The 25,824-nt window shown below is 36.5% G+C and overlaps 2 protein-coding genes and 1 pseudogene across 3 annotated transcripts; 2 read left to right on the forward strand and 1 right to left on the reverse strand.

Moving 5' to 3' along the window:
• The first annotated feature begins 1,679 nt into the window (after positions 1-1,679).
• Positions 1,680-5,266, forward strand: LOC133316958 (internal alternative NAD(P)H-ubiquinone oxidoreductase A1, mitochondrial-like). Of its 2 annotated transcripts, none has more exons than XM_061518759.1 (9): positions 1,680-2,176; positions 2,521-2,734; positions 3,011-3,171; positions 3,285-3,350; positions 3,517-3,680; positions 3,851-3,965; positions 4,356-4,535; positions 4,617-4,779; positions 4,909-5,266. In XM_061518759.1, exons 1-8 carry the CDS (start codon positions 1,724-1,726, stop codon positions 4,767-4,769), a joined length of 1,506 nt encoding a protein of 501 aa, XP_061374743.1. In that variant the 5' UTR covers positions 1,680-1,723; the 3' UTR covers positions 4,770-4,779; positions 4,909-5,266. The 2 variants fall into 2 exon arrangements, with proteins under 2 accessions (XP_061374743.1, XP_061374746.1); XM_061518762.1 differs by having other exon boundaries at positions 1,848-2,123.
• A 901-nt stretch (positions 5,267-6,167) lies between these two features.
• Positions 6,168-9,065, reverse strand: LOC133316877 (jacalin-related lectin 3-like). The gene is made up of 7 exons (XM_061518675.1): positions 8,937-9,065; positions 8,615-8,827; positions 7,893-8,339; positions 7,543-7,770; positions 7,070-7,441; positions 6,701-6,922; positions 6,168-6,561 (listed from the first exon to the last, which is right to left on the reverse strand). Exons 1-7 carry the CDS (start codon positions 8,937-8,939, stop codon positions 6,268-6,270), a joined length of 1,779 nt encoding a protein of 592 aa, XP_061374659.1. The 5' UTR covers positions 8,940-9,065; the 3' UTR covers positions 6,168-6,267.
• Positions 9,066-10,217: 1,152 nt separating this feature from the next.
• On the forward strand, positions 10,218-18,413 carry LOC133316912 (uncharacterized; annotated as a pseudogene).
• Positions 18,414-25,824: the final 7,411 nt, after the last annotated feature.

Below are 25,824 nucleotides of genomic sequence, written 5' to 3' on the forward strand. Positions count from 1 at the left end.
GAGATTTTTTGGTTCAATCAAGTTTCTATAGTTTTATACTGATAATATTGGACTTGACTCAGTAACTTGAGAAGGAGCTTTGCGAGTATCACAAAACCTATCGGCACTACAAAATTTTGGAAATTTTATAGTAAAACTTTGGAAGGCCATAACTTTTGACTCGGGTGTTCGAATCAGGTGCTTTTTTTTATTCCATATAACTTTTCGAGAGCTACGCATTGAAAAATTTTGGAAGGAAATTTGGTCTCATTTACTCGAGTACATGACCTATATACTCGAGTATATTGCGTGGAACAATAAATGCCCGAGTATCTGGGTTCTGTACTCGAGTAAATGTTCAAAAAAACCCAGATGACGAACAATACTCGCTGCACTCGAGTATTTGTTGTTCCACGCAATATACTCGAGTATAATGCGTGGTCAACAGTCAAACAGGGGCAAATAGGTAAAATATTTTGATACGGGGGAAAATGGTATTTTTTTATGTAATTAAGGACACAATGGTAAAAAAATCCATTAGAATTGGCATCTTTGAAAAAAGGGTTGGCAATATGGCCTCAAAATGAAGCACCTGAATTGCTTGTTATATTGAGTGTCTCAAATCTCAATCAGGTTTAGCACACTACTGTCCCACAATCATGAGACACTCAACTTGTTTATCATTAAAATTCCTTTTCAATGTTACACCAAATATCATTATACCCGCACAGGTCATCGTCTTGGTCAATGTACTGGGTTAGTGGATCATTGGTTTAACTAGTGGGTTACTGAGAGAACTGCTTAAATTTAATTTATGTAAAAATATATAATAAATATATAAATAGAGCTAACATAAGAACCAAAATAATTTGTCTTAGTGGTTAGTATTTCATTTCCCTTCGCTTAAGTGTCAATTTTAAATCCCAAGAGTGCAATTGTGGTGGAATATTTTGGCAAAGCAATTTTGGCTTAGTGAAATTTTTCAAAATCGATTCAACTAGAAAATTGATACCAGGTTAACATCAGTTGAACCTGGTTTTTGAGCGATTCATCGATTTTGACCAATTCATCAATTTTTGACCAAGTTACATACATGACCGGTTAATTGACTGAACCGAACATATTAATAGTTCGGTTTGCGGTTCAACCGATCCGACCGGATGGGTTATGCGGGTTTTAATAACGTTGGTTACACCTCTTCTCTTCCATAATGATCCCGTACCCTCTCCACCAATCCCATGTTATCACCGTCTTTGTCCTTCATAACCATCCACTTTCTTACTTCGCGCACTCTTCATGAAGATATAGCAACACAAAGGCCAATCCAAGAACCATCTTGTGCCTCACACTCCACATATTTTTCTAACTCTTGAGTTAATATCAACCATTAAATAATTGGTGAGAGTCCCACTAAATTTATAGGTCCCATGGTTGAAGGAAGAAACATTCTTTCTCCCATTATGAAAAATCATATTAAGACAATAGCAGATAGCATAAGCTGTCAGTTGTCACCTTATCGTAAAAAAAATAACCATTAATTTACGTATAGCATGTGACATTACATCAAGTGAGGTCCATTTCCAAATTAAACTGAAAATATAACCACCAACACAAGTTACAAAACACTTCACTTTCCAACCCAATCTAGATTTTGTGATGCGTATCTGGTATCTAATATTCTTACGCACACAACACAAAAATACAAAAAGATACATTGAAACCCATTTTAGGTTGAGACCCAAGAATGGCTTGGTTCAGAAATCTCTCCAAGTTCTCCACCATTAAAGCATCTCAAAGACCCAAAATCACCGACCCATTTTTCCTTTTACCATCTTTTACTTTTCTCTCTCACTTCAGCTCCAACCCCATTGAGGAGAAGCCTTGTATTAAGCCTAATGAGTATTCAGGTTTGGAACCAACAAAGCCCCATGAGAAACCACGGGTGGTGGTGTTGGGTTCAGGGTGGGCTGGTTGCAGGCTCATGAAGGGCTTGGACCCAAATATCTATGACATTATTTGTGTCTCACCTCGTAACCACATGGTCTTCACCCCTTTATTGGCTTCCACGTGTGTTGGAACTCTTGAGTTTAGATCAGTTGCTGAACCCATTGCAAGGATCCAACCAGCTATTTCTAGGGAACCCGGTTCTTATTTTTTCCTTGCCAATTGTACTAGCATTGATGCACATAATCATATGGTGTGTTAACTCGTTTTGTTTCATGATATATGTATTTTTATTAGTACTTCAATTTCTAAGCTTGTACATGGAGCATGTGACATCTTTTGGAATGCTAACTTATGATGAAAAATAAAATAAAAAAAATTGTTTTGAATATTATTACTAGATTTAAGTTCCTCATAAAACAGTTTGGAATTTTAAAGTTCTTTTGTATGTTCATAAAACTGAAGGATTTATGTTACTTACTTGATTGAACTTTTTTGTCTCATTTCTGAAAGAAAATGTATGATACTATTATTGGTTGGAAAATTGGTATTTGCAGTGTGGCTTACTTATGGAGAATTTGATGCTTGGTTTTGAAGGTGCATTGTGAGACTGTAACTGAAGGAGTACAGACAATAGATCCCTGGAAATTTACTATCTCATATGATAAGCTTGTAATTGCATTAGGATCACAGCCTTCCACTTTTGGAATTCAAGGAGTCACAGAACATGCCATTTTCCTTCGTGAAGTTCATCATGCACAGGAAATTCGTCGAAAGCTTCTCCTCAACTTGATGCTTTCAGATGTTCCAGGTTTGCTACAATAGTTTTAATAAGTTAGGCAAATGTTGAGTCGTGACAATTTTATTTATTTATTTTTGTGCATAATTTCTGTGTTTTATTTGGAAGGCCAAGCATGGAGTAGTGGTAAAGCTACTCCTTTGTGACCGAAAGATCACAAGTTTGAATCCAGGAAGTAGTCTATTTGCAAATATGCAAGAATAAAGCTGCGTAAAAGAATTGCCCTTACCCCTACCTTGGCTAATGGCTAGTCCGGATTTAACGAGGAGTGGTTTTATTTGGATGCAGGAATTACAGCAGAGGAAAAACAAAGGCTTTTACATTGTGTGGTTGTGGGAGGTGGTCCTACAGGAGTAGAATTCAGTGGTGAACTTAGTGATTTTATCATGAAAGATGTTAGTCAAAGATATGTCCATGTGAAGGATTACATCCATGTTACTTTGATTGAGGTATGCTCAGTAGCATCAGATATGTGACACAAACTTGTTGAAGCTATTTTTGGTTCCAAAAATGTCATTTAAGGTAAATTATGTTGTTAAACAATTTGTTCATGCCTTATTAGGCAAATGAGATATTGTCTTCCTTTGATGACCGACTCAGGCGCTATGCTACCAACCAATTGAAAAAGGTAAGTTAAGTATTGATAGATGCATTTCCACATTTGGAATCTTTCATATACTATGATATTCTTCATCATAATAGTACTGTCTGAAACTGGTTAACAAGCTAGTTGTTAAAGCTTAAAGACTTCTGTGTGTTAGTGTTATATTTTCCAATATTTTAGTTTCTCTCAGTCAGGAGTTCGTCTTGTACGTGGCACTGTGAAAGATGTTAAAGCTCAGAAGATTATACTTAATGATGGTACTGAAGTTCCATATGGGTTGTTGGTATGGTCTACTGGTGTTGGTCCATCACCTATTATTCAATCTTTGGATCTCCCTAAAGCTCCCGGTGGAAGGTTAGTCTCGTTACTCAACATTGTTAAATTCACTTCCTTTCTGATTTATGGATAGATTTAGAAATTTTTATCTGTCATATAAGAAAAGCAGGATCAGGTATATATAATGACCATAACTTTTCTTTAGTCTATTATCTCTAAGCAAATTCTGAAAGTTTTTTTCTGGAAAGGATTGGGGTGGATGAGTGGCTTCGTGTTCCTACAGTACAAGATGTGTTCTCAATAGGTGACTGCAGTGGCTTTGTTGAAAGTACTGGAAGACCAACACTTCCAGCATTGGCCCAAGTAAGTGATATTTGTTTCATTAGTTTCTCCTACAAGTGGTAAAACTGCTTCTTTGTGACCGGAAGTTCATAGTTTGAAATCCGGGAAACAACCTTTTAATATGAAGGGTAAGGTATAAGACTGCGTACAAAGATTGCCTTCGTCTTTACCCTCGTGAGTTGAGGTTTAATGGTGAGTGATTTTTTAGTTTCTCCTACAAACCCCTTCATTCCTCAAATTCCTGCAATATGTAGTTTCGGATTTAGGCTAAGGTCTGGCACATTTCATATTGACTGTGTTTCTTTTATTCTTATTGATAATAATAGTTCATTGGTGAAGTAGTTTCTTGTTTCTTCTTTGCCAGAAAGCTTGTTGTAGGCCATTTGATGCATTACCATTTGAATTCCACAGGTGGCAGAGAGGCAAGGTAAATACTTAGCAAGTCTATTAAACAAAATTGGTAAAGCAGGAGCAGGCCATGCAAACAGTGAAAAAGAAATAGAATTTGGGGATCCGTTTGTTTACCAGCACCTTGGAAGCATGGCAACTATTGGAAGATACAAGGCCCTTGTTGACCTTAGACAAAGCAAGGCAATATTCATCATTCTTAAGCTAATGTTTGTGCTTTAAAAACATATAGTGTGATTGTTTCACTTACCAAGCTCTTAACAGGAATCAAAAGGGTTAGCTCTGGCTGGATTTCTGAGTTTTTTTATTTGGCGCTCAGCATATATTACACGTGTCATCAGCTGGAGGAACAGATTCTATGTACTTGTCAACTGGATTACAACTCTTGTATTTGGCCGTGATATAAGCAGAATATGAAAATCTGAAGGTAACCACTTCTAGCATGATTAAGAGTTGTTCCTCAAAGTGCACCCTCTACAGTTTCATGCAATTTTATTGGGGATTAGAATTCTTGATGGTGACTTTATATGATACTTTTGTTTGGTTACAAATGCAGATTGTTTTTAGGAGCCAGTAATTCTCAAGAGATGAATTTCAGTTTACTGGAGAAGTGAACAGCAAGGATTTGTACTAGTTCATGACGTTTGCAGCATGTTCCATATGGTAAAAACAGTGGCAAATGAAAGTGGTTATTGAGGAACAGGCTTGAAGGAGAAGACAATGAAACTTAGTCTTGAAACCAATGCAGATTACTTTGTCCACACATTTTTCTCTCGTAGCCTCTCATCAATCAGAAATGTGGTCATCCTAAGTCTTCTTGTACATATTAAAAACCAAGAAATTGATTTTCATGTTTATCATTTATTTATGAAATGTATGTTCACAATAATATCAATTTAGTTACCTAAATGTGCATGATCTCTTTAATGTCAGTAGATTATTGGAATGGAAAAAAATTGGCACAGGTCATTCTTGCAATTGGTATGTGTCCTTCCCAGTGCAAGTACCTTATCTATTAATTATATTTAGATCATGCTTTTCTCTTTTACGGTAGCTAACGAGGTGTTGGTCTGGATAGGTTAAATTATTATTTTTAAAGCATTTTAAATACTGGGAAGGATCCGTTTACAAATTTTTACAAATTACACTATCTTCTACTGGGAGAATATAGTGTAACTAGTGTTGTGTTCTCCCAGGAGAAGATAGTGTAGTTTGTAAAAGTTTGTAAACAAAAAGTTTGTAAATATAACCTGCCCCTTTAAATATTGTAAAGTCTTAGTTTTCAATTTTAAAAAGACAAGATCTATAACATTGTTGAGATATATAAAATCATTAATGTAGTCTCACCCAAAAACTTAAGCTTTTGGGTTGAATTGGTTCTTTACATGGTATCAGAGCCTCGGAGTACCGGGTTCGATCCTCATCGCCCCCCACTTTCTTTCTAGTGGAATTTCTTTCTTCGCACAAGTAGGTGGGCTTGTGTATTGTCCACCCTTTAAGCCCAGCGGGCTTTCGTGTGAGGGGGCGTGTTGAGATATATAAAATCATTAATGTCGTCTCACCTAAAAGCTTAAGCTTTTGGGTTGAATTGGTTCTTTACAAACATACAATTCATTCCCTCTTGTGTGCCATTTATGAGCCCATGAGTATACGAATCATGAATATCACTGCTATTTTGCATTTTATTAATTGCTTGTAACTTGCAAGACATTGAGAGGGCCAAGATATTTTCTGTGCATAAACTGAAACTATCTTAAATTAAGCACAACCTTGATGATTAACACTAACATTCTTCACAATTGTATAACAGATCTTACAGTTGTTCAGAACATCTACCAAATTATTGCTTAGATAGTATACAAGTAATTTTGTTATCATCCGATTACTCTGCTCATACTTTCTTGTTCCCCACAAATCAAAATAATTTGAAGAAGGATGACCTTGAAGTTTTCTGACTTCCCAGCCAGTGTTGCATATGGACCCCAATTGCATCCAAGTACATGCTACTCCTTCCATGCAAACCCACCACCTTGCCCTCTGTTGTGGTTGAAGTGAAAAACTTCCCTATTTCCTCACCAAAAGGACCATACTTTCCTCTACTAGAGTACAAAGTCAGTGATTTTATGATTATAGGCCTTTCATCTGTAGTAATTGAACCGTGATAACCAGATATGCAAGTTAGCACCTCATGTGGGTACTCAAATTTTATCTAAAAACCACAAAAGGCATGAGTAAGACTAAGAATGAATTGTCAATTCCTTTTTTTGTTAGCAATGAAAACAAATGGCAAGAATGAAACAGTGTAATGTGCTTAAACAAAATGGAAAAAATGAGAATCATATTCATACCCTATGCATGGTGTTTCCTCCATTACCACCATGCTTTACAGACCATACAGATTGCTTATTTCGATCATACTCAATTTGAATTGAGCAAATGCCTTCTGGTGCTCTTGTCAAATAAATCTGCTTAATCCCAGAAAAGACTCCATCATCCCAAGGTCTACCTCCATCCCCACCCCATGGACCTGGTCCACAAGGAGCTGGTTCTTTAATCACACCATAAGAAACCTATGAAAGAGGGGGCAAAAGTGAATTGTGAATAGAATATCCTTTGCAAATGATACTCAAATCTTAAGTGTCTGTCAATATATATATATATATATATGCTAAAAGGTGATGTTTCTAAAGGCAAAACTTAAATGAATTAAGGGGAACCTCTTCAATTGGTGCTGATTTAGCAAGCACTAGTTTGGGTGGCCATTGTGCATTATCTATTTCAGAAATACTTGGTTCTTTTGAGATGATTCTCATGGAAGGAGGGTTTGCCACTGGCACTATTACTTTTCCTTCCATCACATGTACACCAAGAGCATCTAGAAATAAACCTTGACTGCCATGAATGCCAACAACCTTCCCTTCTTTCAGCTTTGTTGTGAAATAAGTTCCACTTTCATCTCCAAATGGTCCACACACCCTTTTGGTGGTGTGGAAAGTAAGTGACTTTATAACAGTAGGCCCCATGTACATCACAGATCCATAGTAGCCAGATATATGTGTCAGGACTTCATATGGAAAATCAAAGACTATCTGCAAAAATGAAGCACCAAAATTTCTTTAAAAAATCAATCTGATAGCATAGTTTATTAGGTAAAAGTAAATTAACCAGGGATTGCCAATTTTTAGTTCACCTTTTCATGTTTGAATCCTCCTGCCCCACCATGTTTGTATCCCCATATGGCCTCCCCATCCAGATCATACAAAACTCTAATCCATATAATTCCTACACTGCGGGATAAGTTGATTTGCCTAATTCCTGTGTAGGGTCCATCATCAAATGCATATCCACCAGTACCACCCCAAGGCCCATATGTCACTACACCTTCAACCATTGAAAGTGTCTTCCCCAGAGGAACTATCTGAAGTGAATTAAGATTCAGTTTCATTTAGTTTGGTGCAAACGACAAACTTGAGAGTTGAGAAGAAAATTAAGGAACATATTAAAGGGATTACACATGAAGAATCACTTTCTCTTACTTACCTTTTCTTTTGGTTCAACATTGTTGGATTCTTTGAAGCTTGAAGTTGGTAGAGGTTTACCCAAATCATCTTTCTGTCTAACAGCAAGAACAATATCATAGCCTTGACCAACACTTCCGTGTATTACAGAATAACCAACATTATCAGTGGTGTTAGTAAGGTAGCTCTGTGAATGAGACAAAGTTTTGGATGGGTTTGGTTGCTGAATGGACTTCAGATGGACTCCAATGGCATCTAGGTGCCAACCATACCTGCCATGGAACCCAACAATCTTGCTTCCATTCACTGGCAATGAAAAATATGTTCCTTGTTCAACTCCAAATGGTCCATAGATTTTCTTGTTGCTCTCAAAACTCAGTGACCGAACAAAGATTGGTCCCCATTGACTTAAGCTACCGTAGTATCCATCAATTGATGTTAGGAACTCATCTGGGTAATCAAGCTTTATCTGCAGCACAATCATAAATAGTTCATTTATATGATGCACAAGATTGAGGGCGAGCCTTGGAGCAGCGATAAGGTTGCTCCTTGTGACCGGAAGCTCACAGTTCGAGTCTATGAAACAGCTTTTTTACAAAAATGCAAGTATAAAGTTGCATATAATCGACTCTCACCCCTAACCATACAAGTCGAGAAGCCTTGTGTACGGGGTTTTCCCCCTTATATGATGCATGAGATCGATTAATAGCAAAAGGATCAGCTAAGGGCATGGAAAAATTTTACCTTGTCAACTTTATGGCCTCCACTTACACCATGCTTCTGTGACCAGATAGAACTTCCTTTGTTGTCATATTCAATCTGGATGGAGTCAATTCCTTCCCCATGAACTATCACCAATTGCCTTACTGTTGAATATACACCATCATCCCAACGGTATCCTCCATTCCCTCCCCATGGCCCAACAGACACAGGTTTCTTTCCAGATTCCTCAAAACTCTGCAGTCAAAAACATCATGCAATTCTAAGGTGTTAGAGAAGTGAGAAAAAAAGAGAGTAGTTGGTAACATTTTCATAAGTAACATGAGCTATTTTAACCATGCACTACCATCTTATTCTGCTTGTTGGATGGAGAAGGCTTCAAGTGCAAGTGTTAAGGTGGTGGGTAGCAAGGGGAAGGCTTAAGAAGAATTTGTGGCTCAAGTGGGTGTGTTTAAGTGAAGGTTTAAGAGGAATTTATGGCAGTAAAAGGGTGTGTTTGTGCATGACAGTGGATTATGTAGAAGAGGCTAATTTGGAACGCACCATGGAGGGAAAGGGTTGAAAGGAAAGGAATCAGGTTCCACATAGAAATCAAATCAGTGTCATGTTCTTAGACAGTGAAAGTTTCATGCATTTGTGACGGTCACTTAATTAACATTGTTTCCAAAAATCTTATTCTCCATTTTTAGAACAAAATTCTATGAGAAATAGAAGGAATATTGCATGTTCTGCTAAATTCCTCATTTGGAATATGGTAAGGTGCACTCCAACACACAGGATCCATTATTGAAATGTTATTCTACCTCCCTAGTTTCCAATGACAAATGCATATTTTACTCCCTTCATAGTTACTTGTTCAATTTTTTCATACTTAGGAGTTAGAATCTCACTCCACGTCCACCAATACGCATAAAGTGTTTCACATTAAGAAAAGAACCTAGTACGCTTTGTCTTCAAATTCACGTTGATGAAAACCAATTAATTTTTGGATTTTTCTCGGAGTACAATATTTATTAGGCACAATTAAGGGTGTAAATAGAATATGTTACGCTGGCTTAAATAGATCAGTTATGTGTAAAAAATGGTCTGGCTAATAAGCCTGTGTAGGCTCCGAATTACAAGTCTGGCATGATCTATATTTAAAAATAAAAGTTTTGGTTTGTTAGCCTGTTTAAGCCTATTAAACATTCAACAATTAAAAGAATAATTAAAATAATATTATTTTATTATTCAAAATTATTAAAATAATAATTTTATTTATTATATTTTAAATAAATAATATGATATATGCGACCTGTAGATTTATAGGTCCGACATATACAAAAAAAGTTTATGACCTGTTCTATTTTATTATTTATAATATGCCAAATCTGACCTAATATAGGTTAAGCCGTAAATCTCTGTAGGCCGGCCTAACTCACTTACACGCATAGGCACAATGAATTAAAAAATCAAAATATATTCAAATAATAATAAAAGATACCTATAGGCATGCATGTGCCGTTGCCTACATATTCTTGATGTAGCATATCATGGAAGCTACGATTTAAAACTGCATATCATAATTCATAAATATTGATTACTTGTTTCTATTAGCTTAGGCTTCAGTCTTAGTCCTCACGTAACAATGACACGGTGTCGTTTCACTATTCCCCGCCGCCACCGCAATTTGCGGCCGCCGTGGAGTCCGTCCGCCGCTTCCTCTCCGACCTCTGCACCCCGCCGGTCTCTCCAGAGATATGAAGCTAGCTCACTTCAGAGTACTTCTCTTTGTATCTCTTTTTGGTTTGTGGTGTGTTTTTGTAGCTAAGGTGTTTGATGATATGTTACAGAGAACAAAGAGAGGGCGAGGTGCACGCTGGAGAAGGAAGCTGAAGGGGAAGTGAGAGAGACAAGTGTTATGATAGATTTTGATCGTGCTTTTGGGGTCAATCCGAGTGACGGTGCTGAGTTTTGTAAGCAGGTGAAGCTCTTCAAAGACCATGCCTTATGTTCTTTCTATGCTTATTTTCAAGTTTTCAGTGTCTTTAATTTTCTTAATTAATGAACAAAACAAGAAGATTATACATGTCTCACCACCACCAATTAATATGCTAATGGGTCATTTCGAGGTCTAGAAAAGGAAAACAGGACTATAGAACTGTGGCAATAGAGTTAACTTGGAATAGGAAAACTCTGAATTAATGGGTTTCTTCAAATCATACAAAAAAATATGCTTGCTGCAGTTTTTTTGTTTTACAAGAGACTATTGTTGATTCCAAATTATGGTTTTATGGGTTTAAGCAGTCAAATTTGTTTCACCTGGAAGAATATTTTCCCTCAGATTCTCAAACTTTATGTTGGGTTCCTTAAAACAGTCATAAACTTTGTAATCTGCTTGGAGTTCCACTGCAACTCTTCTAAACCATAAATCTTCCCAGAAATTACTGTCACCATCTACAACTAATTTTCAAGTACATGCATGCGTTAGTAAATTAAGTCTATTACTTCTATTCATTACTATATATTGGATGGCTGCAGGAAGAAGTGAGAAGAAAACATTAACAGATAGCTATTGTTGTGATTTCAATTTAGCCGAGGAAGTATTGAGGCAGATGGAGAGGGTGGATGATATTGTTCAATGTTTGGCAGCAGCTGGAAGAATTGAACCATTACTTTTACGGTTAGGTGATGGTATGTATCACATTAGTTTATGCTTCTTCCAGATGGTGTATATGCTGACAATTAGTAATCGACTTTTAAAGTCATCTGCTTTCTACATAGAGCTAAAAAATATCAATTGAAGGATAAATGTGTAGACATTTATCTCTTTCAACTGATTAAATATAAAGCCCCAAAATAGAATGTTGGTGATGTTTAAACTTTAAACATGGTTTTTGGTAAGCATTTAAAATTAAATGTTGAATTGGAATTTGGGTGAATTCTGGAGCTGGTTCTGATGGTGTAAAGATAGTGATGGCTTCTCTGATGGGAAGGATGACCTTGACAAATAGTTGTACAAAACAAATTTCTAGGCAATGTGCCACAGTATTTGTCGAACTACTGTCCAAACCAGAAGGAAGGTGATATGGACCTTGGGAGAGCCTCACCCCAAAAGCTAGCTTGTAAGGTAGGTCTAGGAGAGCCCTGTAACGCCCGGCCACTTGCAAGCATCAACGACTATTCCCACATATTAACACGAAACTTTTCAGTGTGCTTTTTCCTCACTCGCACACTTCCCGGGAAAACTTCCCAGGAGGTCACCCATCCCAGAATTGCTCCAAGTCAAGCACGCTTAACTATGGAGTTCTTCCGTTCCAGGCTACCGAAAAGAAGATGCATCTTGTTAGTATAGGTAGTACCAATTAATTCTTATAAGCTATTCCCAACTGTACTGTCCCATACCAGCACAGTCTCTGGAATCCCTCTTTTTCGGGTGTTGATTCGATTCATCCATGTACCCCCGTCCCTAGAAGCCTGCCAGGAGCCGCTCCTTGTTTGTGCCCTTTCGCACCGGCCATCACTCCCCGCCCTCGTCAGCGCCCGGGATGTTACATGCCCACCAGCTTCCGCTTGGTTCTTCCACGAACCACCCCGTACTGGAAGAGAGACCCTGCTCTGATACCACTTGTAACGCCTGGCCACTTGCAAGCATCAACGACTATCCCCACATACTAACACGAGATTTTTCAGTGTGCTTTTTCCTCACTCGCACACTTCCCGGGAAAACTTCCCAGGAGGTCACCCATCCCAGAATTGCTCCAAGTCAAGCACGCTTAACTATAGAGTTCTTCCGTTCCGGGCTACCGAAAAGACGATGCATCTTGTTAGTATAGGTAGTACCAATTAATTCTTATAAGTTATTCTCAACTGTAATGTCCCATACCAGCACAGTCTCTGGAATCCCTCTCTTTCGGGTGTTGATTCGATTCATCCATGTACCCCCGTCCCTAGAAGCCTGCCAGGAGCCGCTCCTTGTTTGTGCCCTTTCGCACTGGCGATCACTCCCCGCCCTCGTCAGCGCTCGGGATGTTACAAGCCCAAAGTCCACATAAACCCCTCTCTAGAATCTAATGTTTACGATATGGGACTTGTAACGCCTGGCAACTTGCAAGGATCAACGACTGTCCCCACACACTAACACGAGACTTTTCAGCGTGCTTTGTCCTCACTCGCACACTTCCCGGGGAAACTTCCCAGGAGATCACCCATCCCTGAATTGCTCCAAGTCAAGCACGCTTAACTGTGGAGTTCTTCCGCTCCGGGCTACCGAAAAGTAGATGCATCTTGTTAGTATAGGTAGTACCAATTAATTCTTATAAGTCATTCCCAACTGTACCGTCCCATACCAGCACAGTCTCTGGAATCCCTCTCTTTCGGGTGTTGATTCGATTCATTCATGTACCCCCGTCCCTAGAAGCCTGCCAGGAGCCGCTCCTTGTCCGTGCCCTTGCGCACCGGCGATCACTCCCCGCCCTCGTCAGCGCCCGGGATGTTACATGCCCACCAGCTTCCGCCTGGTTCGTCCTCGAACCACACCGTACTGGATGAGAGGCCCTGCTCTGATACCACTTGTAACGCCTGACAACTTGCAAGAATCAATGACTGTCCCCACACACTAACACGAGACTTTTCAGTGTGCTTTGTCCTCACTCGCACACTTCCCGGGAAAACTTCCCAGGAGGTCACCCATCCCAGAATTGCTCCAAGTCAAGCACGCTTAACTGTGGAGTTCTTCCGATCCGGGCTACCGAAAAGTAGATGCATCTTGTTAGTATAGGTAGTACCAATTAATTCTTATAAGTCATTCCCAACTGTACCGTCCCATACCAGCACAGTCTCTGGAATCCCTCTCTTTCGGGTGTTGATTCGATTCATTCATGTACCCCCGTCCCTAGAAGCCTGCCAGGAGCCGCTCCTTGTCCGTGCCCTTGTGCACCGGCGATCACTCCCCGCCCTCGTCAGCGCCCGGGATGTTACAGGACTCCAAGTCCCATACCTTGCAACTAGATCGTAATATCTCATCACGCTCCGCAGCCCTGGCGCCCATGCAGACTGACTTGGCACTAGTTTTTTACTAACTCTAGGCGAACAATGCCATGCCAGCGTCACCAATCGCGTCACTCGATTGCAACTGGAAGACATAGTTGAAGCTCTGATACCAATTGATACGAACTGTAACACCCCGTTCTAGAACCGGATTGTTATCATTGCGTACGGCATTAAGCGCAATTACAATCACATTGGTTCAATTAGAAAACCGGATAAATTTTTCCTTTTTATACAAGCCGGATTCAAATAACCAAGTGCGTGATCATAACTATATATACTTCGCGGAATAGTGGGACAAAACTTAAGATTATATTCCCATTATACTTGACAATACGTCGTGAAATGTCTTCATCACTTTAATTATCAAATTAATTCTAAACTCCTTTTATGATTCCCATCTTCTACTATGTTATAGTATTTTTCATTAGCTACGCGTGCGTTCAAACCGCGCTCAAATCGGAGCACCGTAGCCAAAGTTATGCACTTTTTAAGAAAAGGGTGCGAAACCTCCAGAACCCCCGCGCCCGCAGCGTGAGATCCACGCTCAGAGCGTGGGAAAACAGAAAGTTGGCGCCCCAAGCGTGAATCTGGCGCCCCAAGCGTGGATGCTACTGTCTGATCTCGTAATTTGGCGCCCCAAGCGTGAATTTGGCGCCCCAGGCGCCATCCACAGGGCTGGGTGACCCAAAACAAGGTCATTTAACCTACCTATGGTTTTCCACTCATAATTTGAGCTATACTCACTCAAATTACACCATTTTGGTCTCTATGGAAAGCTAAGAGGAATGTCTACCACTTCCATAGAGACATCAAAGTCCAATTCCATCACATTGGGTATGAAAATTGGTCAAACGGACAGGATGTATTTGTTTTCTCAACATTTCCCAATTTAGCACTAGGTACCTAATTTAGTTTCCAGTTCAACAATCCAATACTTAATGAACATACATATATTAAACTCAAAGTACTCATCAATTACACATCATGTTCATTACAATTCATGGAACTTAGCTTACAAAACACTATGATCATTCCCTTGGCTCTCATCGACAAAAGAGATGACCAAAGGCATGAGCATAGGCTAAGTCCATTCCAGTATACAATTCATACATCTATCAATGGTCTATGAATTACAATCCTATACATGTGAGCTACAAAACAACATGTACAATCTCAAAAGAAATGCCACATTTCATGCATAATCCAGATATGGCCACTTGCCACCAGAGGCTCCTGCAGCATCCTTACCTGAAAAGGGGTCCCCACAACACGGGGTGAGATATACGAATATATCCAGTAAACCAGGGGTCCTTGGAGCATCTCTCCACCCCACAGTTCCATATCAGTGTAATAGCAATAACAATAATAATGCAGTAAATACATATCTATGCAAAGTGCAATACATCTCCAGGAGAAATCCCTCGAGCTCTCAAGCTGTCCTAAGGAAACTCAGATGCAAATAGTCCTACTGGCCAGCTAACTACCAAGTATGATTTACGCATCGTCATGCCACATACCAACATAGGGAAACACCATCCTATGCCACACCAAATGCATACACATACGTATAACAAAGCATTACACTATTTTATTGCATTTATATACACTATAATCACCACTACCCTTTCAGGGCTTGGTGGAACAATCAAGGGAATTACACCCAAGGTCCGAAGGCTTACCTCAAAGCTTCCGTTCAACCTTTGTTCACCACCAACGGTTCAGCAACCAATCAACTTTGGTTTCAACAATTACTTACAAGTAACACACCTACACCAAGGTGCCATAGCATCAATCATACTATACAATGAATATTCATATATACTCATTAATACCACAACAACTCTACATCCCAACTTAGCAAGAGCTTACCTATTCCAAGGAGCTAGTCAAGCTCCATAGTTTGCTCCAATGGTTGATCACTCACGGTTGGTCCAAATGTCTCAATCCTAGACATCACAAGGATCCAATCATCAATCAACCAAGCCAACCCATTGATCATAATTGCAAGAAAACTCTTCAACAAGCATGATAATCTTGCAATATACCAAGTATAGTCATTTAACTAACTAGGCTCATTTTTACCGATTAAATGACATTCCTAGCATTTTCCATAACATGCTCTAAGCTCCATTCTTCCTAGAACATAGCTAATTTAACAACATTTCATCAAAACCCCAATTTACTATTCATTGAACCCTAACTCATGCAATTTTCCATGAAAATAAGGTTCAAGGGGTAGAATCTTACCACCAATGGTCACACAACCAAGGATTGATGACTCCTCAAGCTTCAATGGAGGTTGAAGCACTCAAAACCCCAAATTTCTCCAAAGGGCCGAATTTTTGAGGAGCAATATCCCTCTCCACAATGCTCCCCACTCAAAACCAAGCTAGGATTATGAAAGAGGGGAAGATTTGGAGCGGTTTAGGCTTTGGAATCACTCAAAATGGTTGAGATTAGCTCTCTCTCTCTCTCTCTCTCTTCCTCCCTTTCCCTCCTTCTCCTTCTTCTTCCTTTCTTCTTTTCTCTGATGCTGGCGACGGGAAAATGGGGTGGGAATTGGGTTTCTATTTGCTTTGGCCACTTAACATTAGTTAAGTGGAATCAAGTGGGTATTGGTTCGTCTATCTATTTAACTCCAATAACTACCAGACTTTACCCAAAAGTCTGGAATATTATTCTAGGAATATTTATAATTTTATTTTTATATTTTGAGCACTTTCGCCAGTACCCATTTATACCCCTTAATTTTCACTGAGTACACTTTTTAACTCCAAAGTGACTCAGGTTCATTTAATTAAGCCTTATACTTAATCTTACTCACTAAAACATGCTTAATTATTTAATTACAATTGATTTACTAAATAATTAAGATGGGCTATTATACGAACCTTGGGAAAGCCTCGTCCCAAAAGCTAGCTTGTAAGTTAGAAGAGCCCAAAATCTATATAAATCCCACAGTAGAATTTTATGTATCCAATATGATACTCCAAGTCCTATACCTTACTACTGGATCGTAATGGAAGGGAACCAAGCTTGTATGCATTATATAACTTGTCAGGGTTGGATGACAATGCAACCATCTTCAGTTCTTCCATCTCTTATAGAAGCTCTTTTTGATGAGCAGGATCCTTCATATGAGCTGAAGTCATTAGCTGCTTCAACGATTGCAAATATAGTATCAAAGCCAGGGCATTGGGAATTAGCATCTGCTGATAAGGATGGAAATCCAATGCAGTCAGAAAATATTGTTTTTAGACTTTTGGGGCTTTTAAACTGTTTGTCCTCTCAATATCAAGTGACCGTTCTTCGCATACTTTGTGGAATTACATCATCTCCTCAGGCATCAGGTAGTTCCTAATTAACTAGCATTGAGTTAATAATGTGATTGTGATCTCTGGTATTTCTGCATGACTTCATTTATCTATTTGTCGTACTCCATGTCAAGTTGATTTCACAACCTCTGAGCTGTTTAATTTGGTATTAGGTTTCAGTTTGTTTATTGAAATTGAGATATAGAAAGAGGCAGATGCTGTTGCATTGTAATTAAGTGAGAATGACTGCATCACTTGGTACTTCAACAAAAGCTTGTTTCTTGTGGATCTACAATCAATAAATATACAGACTGTTTTATGCCATCTCCTTAGAAGTTAGCTTTTGGAGATTATATCATTGGAAAGAAACCAGTCACCTCTTTAAAATACTGCATTTTTTTGACATTGTTCAAATATATTTGACTTCCTCTAGTTTTTTATTTTTTGGTACATTTTATTCCTTTAGATTTGTTAGTCAAAATAACTGTAGTAATTATTAGGTCTTTGTTGTAGAAAAATTCCGCATTTACAAATAACCAAAATTAGGTATCAGGTAGCTAAAGTAAAAGTTACAACAAATCCAAATATCTGAAGTTAATGTTATAGTCCAGAGTTTCAATTTCTTGTAATTATGGAAGCTTTTTTCTTTTCTTTTTTCACCTTGCTATAGATGATGACTTAAGGATCACTTTAGTCACATTTTATTTTTTGCCCTTTAAACTGACAGGCAAAATAGTTTTAGATGTGACTTGTATAACAAATGCAATAAGTGGAGGCCGTCCTGCTTTTATGGTGGGAAATTATTGTATTGTAGCTACGTGCAATAGAAAGATCTGTCTTTACACTGACATGTATTAGAATGGTGGATGATGTTTAACATTTGTTTATCTTATTCATAGTTGGTAACAATTCATTTCATGTCCGGGGATGGTTTTAGAATGGCCACACCATCTCTTCAACACCCAGAAGTCGAACACAATAAAAGGCTGCTATCTGAATGGTTTAGTCAAGATATTGCGAATGAGCTCAAACTTTCAAACAAGCTTACTATACTTAAAAGAAAAACTCTTAAATAACCAATCTACAAATGATGAGAGATCAGATGCAGCACAGTTACCTGCCAACCTTTCCCTCTCAGAAGGTGAAGTAATGACACTTTTAGGAGGTGATTTTGTGGAATGGAAAATTGTTGCTCTTGAGAGTCTCTTAAGGGCCAGGCATCAGGCATGCAGGAAGGTCTAATAGGTCTCTTAACTTCACTAGGAACCTTGATCACCAAACTCTTAATATAGTTAAAGAAAATCGTCTTATGGCCATTTTCTATGAGCAGCTGGATTATACTTCGAAACTGAAGGTAAAACGACTTGCTGCCATTGTTGAAAAACATATCAGAATTTGGAAGGTCAGTTACTTCTAGGGAGTCTGAACCATACCAAGAAAAAGCCCGTACCGTTTATGTTGGGGATAGTAATTATTAACTATATGTGTTAATAAAGATTTTTTACTCTTTGATTTATTGTATGATTGAACAACAATCTCTCCCTTTGTATAGAAGTCAGAAACAGTTAATTGGTAAGCATAATTAACATAAACTCTGTAATGCCATTATAGGTTTACAATGCACCTATCTGGAAACAACAAACCTACCTATTCATTTTCAATTTTTTTTATACAATGGCACCACTGAGATTTAAATCTATGACCTCGGCAGATTATTCAAACCCTTCATCACTATATCAATCCTAATGGCTTGCCTACCTATTCATTTTTGCAAAGAATTACCCTAGCAAGCAAGAAATTAAGAAATATAAGCTTTCCGTAGTCACATGAGATCCTGATATATGTTGTACTCTAAGGACTTCTCTAAATGCATAGCAATTAAGGCAATTACATTGATTTGATAGTCATGAACATGGAATAATTGTTACAAATTGATAACAGAGAAATTTTAACCGTAACATATAACTTCCAGAATATTGTTGTGATTTCATGATTGGCAATGTAGCTGCTAAATAGAATTTTTGTTTTTCCTGAAGATCAATTATGTAGTTAGTAATTAGCATCGAGTGAGAAATTGAGTTCATAAGGTGTAGTTCAATGATAAATGTGTGTATCTCGTTTGAGGTTTGGGTTTGAGATTCACTCTAAATCTTGAGCAAAATACAATATTCCTTTATCAAAAGTAGTAATGTAATTAGTACCTTTTTGTGGGAAAAAAATGTTAAAAACCTTTTATGTTTTTTTCCCCTGAAAATTCCTGTTATTGGTGAAATACAGACAAAATGAAAATTCTAAATGTACAATTATTACAAACTTGAAAGCTAAAATCATGTAGACAGCAATACTCTAAGGCGTTTGGTACAGGATATTTTTCAGGATTTCTGAAAAACTGAATTTTTTAAATTTTAAATTTTTGGATATTATATAAGCTGAATGTAAAAATTATATTTCTGAAAATTGAGATTTCCCCATAAAAAAAATCTATCCTTTACTAAATGCCCCCTTAAAATATAGTAAAAACTAAAAAAGAAATGGTAAAAAGGTGCAAACATGATTGCTTTGGTCTGATTATTTTCCCCCATAAGTGAGCAATGAGGCTGAATCGAGTTGACATGATTATGAAAACTGAAAAAGAAGAAAAAGAAAAGGCAAAAGGCAAGCCACAAAGTGAAAACCAAGTTGGCTTTGGTCCATTAATTTTCCCAAAAACGTTGTCATACGGGCCCACATATCGCTTCACTTTGCAGATGCCGGTTGCATATAATACAGCAAAAAAAAAAATAAGAAAGAAAGAAAGCACTGACACTGACACTGCTCTTTTTTTTTTTTTTTTTGATAACAAACACTGCTCTTTTAGGTGGCAGGACAAGTTACAAAAAGAAACTTGTTTTACTTTCTGGCTGCACCGATTAAATAAAGTGGAAGAACATGTTTGCGGCAGGTTCAAAGACACACTTTTTATTTTCCCCAAATATACTGATTTTATTAAATTGGAGTAAGCAATGAATTTAAAAATAATAAAAAAGAGGAATAGGGATCTTGTATACTAGATCTCAGCCGTAATAGGACAAATAAAAAATATGAAGCATATAAACGAAGATTATTTTTTTTATTTGTTTTGGTGGACTCTAGCAAGTGTATATACTGTAAATGAAGGGTGGATCAAGATAAATTAATAAGATTGATTAAATATATATCTCATTGATAGAATTTTCCGTTAATAATGTATAAGATTTTTATTAAAAAAGCAACTTGTAAAAATATCTGACCACGTGATACAGGTCCAAAACCAGACATGGAAAGAATATAAAATTACATGACTAGGCTAAGTGCTTTTTGAGACCCAAAATGCAAATAAAATATTACAAAACACCCCTCGAGATTTCAAGAGAATAACAAAACAGCAGAAATGTATCAGTATCTGAGGTTTTAGTGGACAACGAATCAATGATAGAAAATAAATTCTGGTCACTATCTTGTGGGGTTTATCTTATGGTTCATATTCAAGGGATTAATGATTATTTATTATATTTAAACTCCCACGTAAGAACAAAATTGGATTGAGAAAAAAGAAAGAATAAAACTCCAACCGATCAGGACAGGTATAAAAAAAGTTGGATTGAGAAGAATCACTAAAAAATGACTCACAAAATCATAAAGAACCTGATCAAAGGTGAAAAAATGTCACAGCGTCATATTATAATAGATCGTGTGTATCCGGTGTATTAACCTATATATGATAATAAGTGTAACATGTTTAAATAATTAAATGCAGAAGCTCTTTTCATAAATCACTAAATTAGACCTAGTATGAAAATATGATTAACTTTTTCTTTTTCCTTATATATTGCAATCCTTATCGCCTCTTTGGTCAAAATGGAACGAACAATATTTCGCTTGTATTTTGGACCACTGGGAGTAATTCCGACAGTGATAATTTTGATCTGATTAACAGTTTAATATAATCCATGCATAATCATACATACATAAATCATATTGCCCAGTCATCCATGGCTTAGGCTATTTCATAACCATTAGTTCTTAAAATAATGTCCATAATGTTACTTAATCAATTACATTAACTACACAAAAGAAATGTAATTACCTAAGTAACATATTACTAACAACATATACAAACTATTAATATGGCATAGATATCTCCTATACTCTCCAAAAGAATGACATGGCATGTATAATTCAAAATAATAACATGACATGTACATATCAAAATAGCAGTCAAAGTCATGACTATCATGTCAAGTATTATCTCTCCTCCGGCCTCTTGTCGTGCGATGCCTTAGCACCATCAGCTACTGTACATGACATGGTAATCCCCATAATGCGGGGTAAGATAATTATCTCAGCAAACTAGGGGGTCCTGGAGGGCTCCTCCACCCCCAGGTTCACTTCAGGCAAAAAATAGTATAAAATCATGTATGCATCAGAATATGTATATCAATGAATGTGTGCAATAATGAATCTTACTGGCCAGAGAATACAACATGTATGCATTACGCAAGGAAACACTATTTTGCAACATACCCGTATGATGAAACACCATCTCATAATATGCATAAGAAAACATCGTCTTGTGTGGCACACAAATATATATATATATATATATATATATATATATATATATATATATATATATATATATATATATATATCACTATTTTGCAACATACCCGTATGATGAAACACCATCTCATAATATGCATAAGAAAACATCGTCTTGTGTGGCACACAAACATATATATATATATATATATATATATATATACATATATATATATATATATATATATATATATATACATACATCATTATATCAATTCATTTACAACACACCATATCAAAGAACTATCCTCCCTAGGAGTCTAGTGGAACAAATAAGGGATTATCTCTAAGGACCAAAAACTTACCTGTGAAGCAACGTCCTCCAATATAGTCCTCGTATCCAAGGGATCACAATCTCACCCAATGTCATAGCCTATTTCAAAGATGTGAAGATAATTAGTATATAAACTAATCTACCACATTCAATACAACATTATCTTTTGTTTATTTATTTACTCCTGCATTAACTCATTTCACAAGGACCCATATTAATTTCTTAATGTTTTCCTATCTTAAGCAATGCCCCATAACTCCTCTGAAGTGGTTTAAGTTCTTAATTGACAAGGGAAATCATTTTCAGCAATTTTATAATGGGTAATCGATTACTTACCCAGTGGTAATCGATTACCACACTGTGTAATTGATTATATATTGTAGTGTAATCGATTACACAGCGATAGACAACAGAAAATCCAGTTTTTCAAGGTGTCAATGGCATTCCAAGCCTATTATTCATCAAAGCATAACTCTTCCAATAATTTATCATGCATTCTAACTCGTGGGTATATACTTTAATCTTTTACATATCAAAACCCCAATTTACAAAACCCTATATCATGGTATTTTAATGAAAATCCAATAATGGGGTTAGGGCATTTACCTTATAAGCTTCAACAACCAAGGAATAAAGGTTTTCTCCTAGCTTTTCACCTCCCTTAACACTAGTCCTTGCCCAATATGAAAATGAACCTTCTCCAAGTGGGTGTTTCTTTCCCTTAAACTCAACTACCAAGTGAAAAAGGGAAGGAGAACAAGATGGAGATGAAGATTGTGGGTTATCTCACTAGTTTCTTGAGGAATCTAGTGAAGCACAAGAGAAGAGAAAAATGGAGAAGTTTCCCTTGTCTATGGAGAGCATTTTGATGGTAGAAGAGAGAAAAATGAGAGTGTGAGAGGTTTCTAACCACTTAAGTGTGTTTTCTCTCTAGTTTCTTAAGAGAATAATGAAGCCCTAAGGAGGAAGAAGAAGAAACCAATCTTCATCCTTTGGGGAGAAGAGACTTTGACGGGAGCAGAAAGAAAAAGGAGGAAATAGAGTGTCTTAGTGTACTTTTTGTGGCTCAACTAACGACAATTTGACCATTTTCCCCTTTTTTAATTTAAAAATTTAACTTTGCCCTAGTCCTAAAACTATACAACAATCTACCCATGTTTGACCGTTGACCAAGCCATATACTCGAGCATATGACTTTATCCTCGAGTAAATCAAGTGTCATGAGTTTATACTCTCGAGTATTTGTTGTTCCACGCAATATACTCGAGTATATAGGCATGTACTCGAAAATATTGCGCGAAAATTTTCTACGAGAATTTTCTAATGCGTAGCTCTTGAAAAGTTATGTGGAATAAATAAAAAGCACATAATTCGGACACTCGAGTCAAAAGTTATAGCCTTTCGAAGTTTTACTCTAAAATTTCCAAAATTTTATAATGCCAATAAGATTTGTAATACTTGCAAAGCTCCTCCTCAAGTTACTCGAGTCAAGTCCAATATTATGAGTATATGACTATAAAAACTTGTTTGATAAAAAAAATCTCATGGAAAATATTTAACCAGTTAAATATTTTCCATGAGATTTTTTTTATCAAACAAGTTTCTATAATCATATCCTTATAATATTAGACTTGACTCGGGTAACCTGGGAAGGAGCTTTATTGGTATCACAAAACCTATTTCACATTACAAAATTTTGAAAATTTTAGAGTAAAACTTCGGAAGGCCATAACTTTTGACTCGAGTGTCCAAATCAGGTGCTTTTTTTTACTCCACATAACTTTTCAAGAGCTATGCATTGGAAAATTCTTATAGAAAATTTTCATGCAATATACTAGAGTTCATGCCCATATACTCGAGTATATTGTGTGAAACAACAAATACTCGAGTATCTGAGTCATACAATGTTGCTAAGATCGCATGTAAAATTGCAAAAATGGTGGTTTCTACGATTTTTTTGATCTTGCGATCTGGATCGTGAGTGAGATCGTTTTCTTCTTTGAATGAGTGAGGTCGGAGTTTAAACACGTTGAATTGGTGGGATCGTTCGATCCCACCATTTTTTGTGATTTAACACCCAAAAAACCAATCCATTTGCGATTTCTCAATTCATTTTCTGAGTAGTCATAGGAATACAAAACACACAAGCGAGAAGATGAGCTTAGCAAAAGCACCTAGTTTCTCCGATTGCAGTTGAATCGTTCCAGAAAACTTAGAAAATTTAGAGCATACACTGTTAAGTTAAGCAGATGAAGCTTTGAGATAGAAACAAGTATAACTAAGCAAATGAAGAAGGTGAAGATCTTGCAGAACGAAGACGAATTGAGCGAGAGCTTTTAGACAATCTCAACAACAAAGACTCGAACAAAAAGGATGTTTGTTTGTTTCTGAGAAAGTTAGAGAGAAATGAAAAATAATTTGTCAAGCATCCAATGCATGTGGTTTGTGGATAAGAACTAGTTTTTTTTGCTTTACTCTACTGATTTTTTTTTCCACATTGATAACAGAGGTCATCTTCTTTGAAAGGAGAAATAGTTGATTTTTTCAAAAGAGAGGAAGAACAGATACAATTCATACACTTACACTTACATCTCAATCTTATCTTTGCCTTATTTATTTATTTATTACATATTCCAATACAAATTTTGATTTGATTTTAATTATTTTTTTATTGGAAATACCAAAGTACTTTTTTTGTGTAATTAATAAAAATATTAATTAAATTATTCTTTGTAATTTGATATTTTTAATTAAATGATGATTTGGATTAATGGTTATTGTATATATTTGAATTAATTTATATTAATTATTATTGTATAATTTGCATTAATTGCCATCTCATATATATATATATATATATATATATATATATATATATATATATATATATTCATGTGATTTTAATATTATATATACACATCCACGATTATTTTAGGATACGTGTCAATCTTATGATTTACGATTTTTTTACTCCCTTCTGATCTTAGATAAAATCTCGATCTTAACAACATTGCGGGTCATAATACTTGAGTTAATGTTAAAAAAAACCTAGATATTGAACATTTACTCGAATACAGACCCATATACTCGAGTATTTGCTGTTATACTCGAGTATATGAGTTTGTACTCGAGTATATTTCGCAGTCATTGGTAAAAAAAGAGCAGATATGTGAAATATTTTGAAACAGGGTAAAGAAGTACTTATTTTGATCAAAAAGGACACAATAGTCAAATAGCTCTCAACTAACCCCAATAGATATAAACTCATTTATTCTGCTCACTTAACTCTCGTTCCAACTTTATATATTAGTCTATAATATTTTGTGATAATATTTACTATTTTACTTTTAACTTTAGGATAACTTTGCAAATCTGTATTTTTATTCCATAACTGTCACTATTCAACCTCTCTCACAAGATGCTTAAATTCTTGGGAAAAGTTCACTAATGCCTATGTGGTTTGCTTCAGAATCACCTATACTCCTGTGGTTTTTTCTATCATATATGTCCCTGTGGTTTGCAAAAGGGTATGTTTTTTTATCACATATGTTCCCATGGTTTTTTACTTTTTACAAAACACAGGGGCATATGTGATAAAAAAACCCACAGGGGCATAGGTGATTCTGAAGCAAACCACGGGGGCATTGATAAACTTTTCCCTAAATTCTTTTAATTAGATCTCTCTTTTAATTAATTCTCCATCAATTATGCTTAATTCTCAATTAATTTGTAAATTCCACGGTCTTTCGTGCTGGAAAATATGAGCTTCTAGGTCTTTACGTGCACTCTTCTTTGTTTCAAAAATGAAAGAAAGGATACTTCCAAAACAAAAACAAAAAATGAAAGAAGGAGGAACCACCAAATTCAAAATGTTATTATTTTCTTTTTCTTTTTTTTAGTATTGCACAAATCAGAACTCAAGATTAATGAAATCACATCAATTTGTGACTCCTCAACTGTCGTGAATAAAAACTATACTCTAAAAGAAGTATGAC

The sequence above is a fragment of the Gastrolobium bilobum genome, unplaced genomic scaffold (genome assembly GCF_033153095.1).
Source record: "Gastrolobium bilobum isolate Gb01-03AN ecotype WA unplaced genomic scaffold, APGP_CSIRO_Gbil_v1 utg29767, whole genome shotgun sequence".
In the NCBI taxonomy this organism is placed as follows: Eukaryota; Viridiplantae; Streptophyta; class Magnoliopsida; order Fabales; family Fabaceae; genus Gastrolobium; species Gastrolobium bilobum.

Coding starts and splice junctions, on each gene's coding strand:
- LOC133316958 (XM_061518759.1), top strand. CDS start 1,724: ATGGCTTGGTTCAGAAATCTCTCCAAGTTCTCCACCATTAAAGCATCT. Junction 3,351..3,516: donor CTACCAACCAATTGAAAAAG/GTAAGTTAAGTA, acceptor AGTTTCTCTCAG/TCAGGAGTTCGTCTTGTACG. Junction 4,536..4,616: donor TTGACCTTAGACAAAGCAAG/GCAATATTCATC, acceptor AGCTCTTAACAG/GAATCAAAAGGGTTAGCTCT.
- LOC133316877 (XM_061518675.1), bottom strand. Junction 8,340..8,614: donor GAGGCCATAAAGTTGACAAG/GTAAAATTTTTC, acceptor ATTGTGCTGCAG/ATAAAGCTTGATTACCCAGA. Junction 7,442..7,542: donor GAGGATTCAAACATGAAAAG/GTGAACTAAAAA, acceptor TCATTTTTGCAG/ATAGTCTTTGATTTTCCATA.